This window comes from Coturnix japonica, unplaced genomic scaffold (assembly GCF_001577835.2).
Source record: "Coturnix japonica isolate 7356 unplaced genomic scaffold, Coturnix japonica 2.1 chrUnrandom663, whole genome shotgun sequence".
NCBI classification, from domain to species: Eukaryota; Metazoa; Chordata; class Aves; order Galliformes; family Phasianidae; genus Coturnix; species Coturnix japonica.
Genome location: NW_015440029.1, coordinates 2,618 through 5,822, shown reverse-complemented (window position 1 = coordinate 5,822; position 3,205 = coordinate 2,618). Strand labels below are relative to the sequence as shown.

At 56.2% G+C, this 3,205-nt stretch overlaps 1 protein-coding gene across 1 annotated transcript in view; it reads left to right on the top strand.

Annotated features, from left to right (window-relative positions):
• Window positions 1–3,205, top strand: part of LOC107307545 (alpha-actinin-4-like) — a 21,371-nt gene that overhangs the window by 15,636 nt on the left and 2,530 nt on the right. Inside the window, exons 4-6 of the mRNA XM_015851058.2 lie at window positions 1,973–2,059; window positions 2,391–2,478; window positions 3,020–3,098. Coding sequence (XP_015706544.1) covers window positions 1,973–2,059; window positions 2,391–2,478; window positions 3,020–3,098 — 254 coding nt within the window. The remainder of the gene's footprint in view (window positions 1–1,972; window positions 2,060–2,390; window positions 2,479–3,019; window positions 3,099–3,205) is intronic.

The window sequence follows — 3,205 nt, the reverse complement described above, 5'->3', positions numbered from 1 at the left end:
TATTGGCATGCATCTGTATTGCATGTATTGCATTGCATTGCGACATTGCATGGCATTGTATTGTATTTGTATTCATTGTACTGCATTGCATTGTAGTTGCATTGCTGCATGCTGGCATTGCATGCATGGCATTGCAATTGCATTGCTGCATGGCACTTGCATCGCATTGCATCGCATCGCATGGCATGGCATGGATTGCATTGCAGCATTGTATTGCATTGATGGCATGCATTTCATTGCATTGCATTCACATTGCATGGCATCGGCTTGCGTTGGCATTGTTATTGCATTGCATTGCATGGCCTGCCTGGGACGCGGGCGATGCAGCCCAGGCAGCCCCAATGCAGCTCCATTGCACCCTGGGTTTCATTTGCTCTGGCTCCAATGCAGCCCTGCTCCAATGCAGCCTGTGTCCAATTTCCCCTGGCTCCAATGCAGGCTGCTGGTCCAATGCAGCCCCGTTTTTCACCCCCCATTTTCCCCCCCAGGTGAGCGGCTGCCAAGCCGGAGCGCGGCAAAAATGCGGGTGCACCAAGTCAACAACTCAACAAGCCTGATTTCATCGCCAGCAAAGGGCAAACTGGTCTCCATCGGGGCCGAGGGTGATCCGGCTGCAGCATGGGCAGGGCAGGGAATGCAGCAATGGCAGGGGACAGGCAAGCAGCAGGTAATGCAGGGCAAGCATGCAGGCAGCCCAATGCAGCGCAGCAAGTGCAAAGCAATCGCAGGGCAGGCAATGAAGGGCAAGCAATGCAGGGCAGCAATTGCAGGCAGGCAATGCAGGGAAGCCATATGGGGCAGCATATCAGGGCAACAATGCAGGGCAGCAATGCAGGCAATGCAGCGGCAAGCAATGCAAGCAATAGGGCAGGTAATGCAAGCAATGCAGGCAGGCAATAGCAGGCAGAATGCAGGGCAGCAATGCAAGCACATTGCAGGGCAAGCAATCGCAGGGCAGCAATGCAAGCAATCATGGCAAGCAATGCAGGCAACGGCCAATGCACGCAGGCGATGCAGGCAGGCAATGCAAGCAATGCAGGGCAGCAATGCAGCAAGCTTTAATGCAGGCAAGCAACTGCAGGGAGGCAATGCGGGCATGCCCAATGCAGGGCAGGCAATCAGGCATTAATCAGGGCAGCAATGCAGAGCAGCAATGCAGGCAGGTAATGCAGGGCAGGCAATGCAGGGCAAGCAATGCAGGGCAGGCAATGCAGGGCAGGCAATGCAGGGCAAGCAATGCAGGGCAGGCAATGCAGGGCAGGCAGTGCAGGGCAGGTAATGCAGGGCAGGCAATGCAGGGCAAGCAATGCAGGGCAGGCAATGCAGGGCAGGCAATGCAGGGCAGGCAATGCAAGCAATGCAGGGCAGGCAATGCAGGGCAAGCAATGCAGGGCAAGCAATGCAAGCAATGCAGGGCAGGCAATGCAGGGCAAGCAATGCAGGGCAGGCAATGCAGGGCAGGCAATGCAAGCAATGCAGGGCAGGCAATGCAAGCAATGCAGGGCAAGCAATGCAGGGCAGGTAATGCAAGCAGATCCAGCTGAGCACATAATGTCAGAGCAGTGCAAGCAATGCAATGTAGGCAATGCAAGCAGGGAAAGCAATGCAAGGCAGGCAATGCAAGCAGGGCAAGCAATGCAGTGCAGGCACTGCAAGCAGTGCAATGCAGGCAATGCAAGCAGGACAAGCAATGCAAGGCAAGCAATGCAAGCAGGGCAGGCAATGCAAGCAGGGCAAGCAATGAAGTGCACGCAATGCAAGCAGGGCAAGCAATGCAATGCAGGCAGGGAAAGCAATGCAAGCAATGCAATGCAGGCAATGCAAGCAGGGTAATGCAAGCAATGCAAGCAGTGCAAGCAATGCAAGGCAGGCAATGCAAGCAGAGCAAGCAATGCAAGCTCCCTTATCAATCACTGCCCTGCTCCCTTATCAGTCGCTGTTATCAGCTCTTATCTCCCCCTTCCCCCCCCAGAGATCGTTGATGGTAACGCCAAGATGACGCTGGGGATGATCTGGACCATCATCCTTCGATTTGCCATTCAGGATATCTCAGTGGAAGGTAATGGGGCGGCTATGGGGCACAGCTATGGGGCACAGCTATGGGGCAGCTATGGGGCACGGCTATGGGGCACGGCTATGGGGCTGGACCCAGGTAATGGGGCTGCAGGGCTATGGGGCACTGCCATGGGGCTGAACCCATCCCTTTATGGAAGGTAATGGGGCTGCAGGGCTATGGGGCACAGCTATGGGGTCAGCTATGGGGCACATCTATGGGGCAGAGCTATGGGGCACATCTATGGGGCACATCTATGGGGCACAGCTATGGGGCACAGCTATGGGGTCAGCTATGGGGCAGAGCTATGGGGCTGAACCCTTCCATCCCTTTGCAGAGACCTCGGCCAAGGAGGGGCTGCTCTTATGGTGCCAAAGGAAAACAGCGCCCTACAAGAACGTCAACGTGCAGAACTTCCACATCAGGTGTGGGGCAGAAACTGGGGGGGGTAAAAGGGGATGTGGGGCTGAAGGACACATCTATGGGGCTGAAGGACATCTCCTCTATGGGGCTGAAGGACATCTCCTCTATGGGGCTGAAGGACATCTCCTCTATGGGGCTGAAGGACATCTCCTCTATGGGGCTGATCCCAATCTGTCTATGGGGCTGAACCCAGTTTATCTATGGGGCTAACCCCAATCTGTCTATGGGGCTGAAGCCTATCTCTCTGTGGAGCTGAACCCAATCTCTCTGTGGGGCTGAACCCAATCTCTCTGTGGGGCTGAACCCAATCTGTCTATGGGGCTGACCCCAATCTCTCTATGGGGCTGACCCCAATCTCTCTATGGGGCTGACCCCCATCTCTCTATGGGGCTGACCCCAATCTGTCTATGGGGCTGACCCCCATCTCTCTATGGGGCTGACCCCAATCTATGGTGCTGACCCCCATCTCTCCATGGTGCTGACCTCAATCTCCCTATGGGGCTGACCCCAATCTATGGGGCTGCCCCCTGCCCTGTGTTGCAGCTGGAAGGACGGCCTTGCCTTCAACGCGTTGATCCACAGACACCGCCCGGAGCTCATTGAGTACGACAAGCTCAGGAAGGTAACGGGGCTGATTTGGGGGGGGGGGAGCAGCCCCCGACCCTCTGCACCATCCCCCCTCCATCCTCCCCCTCTCCATCATCCCCCCCTTCATCCCTCTCCTTTACC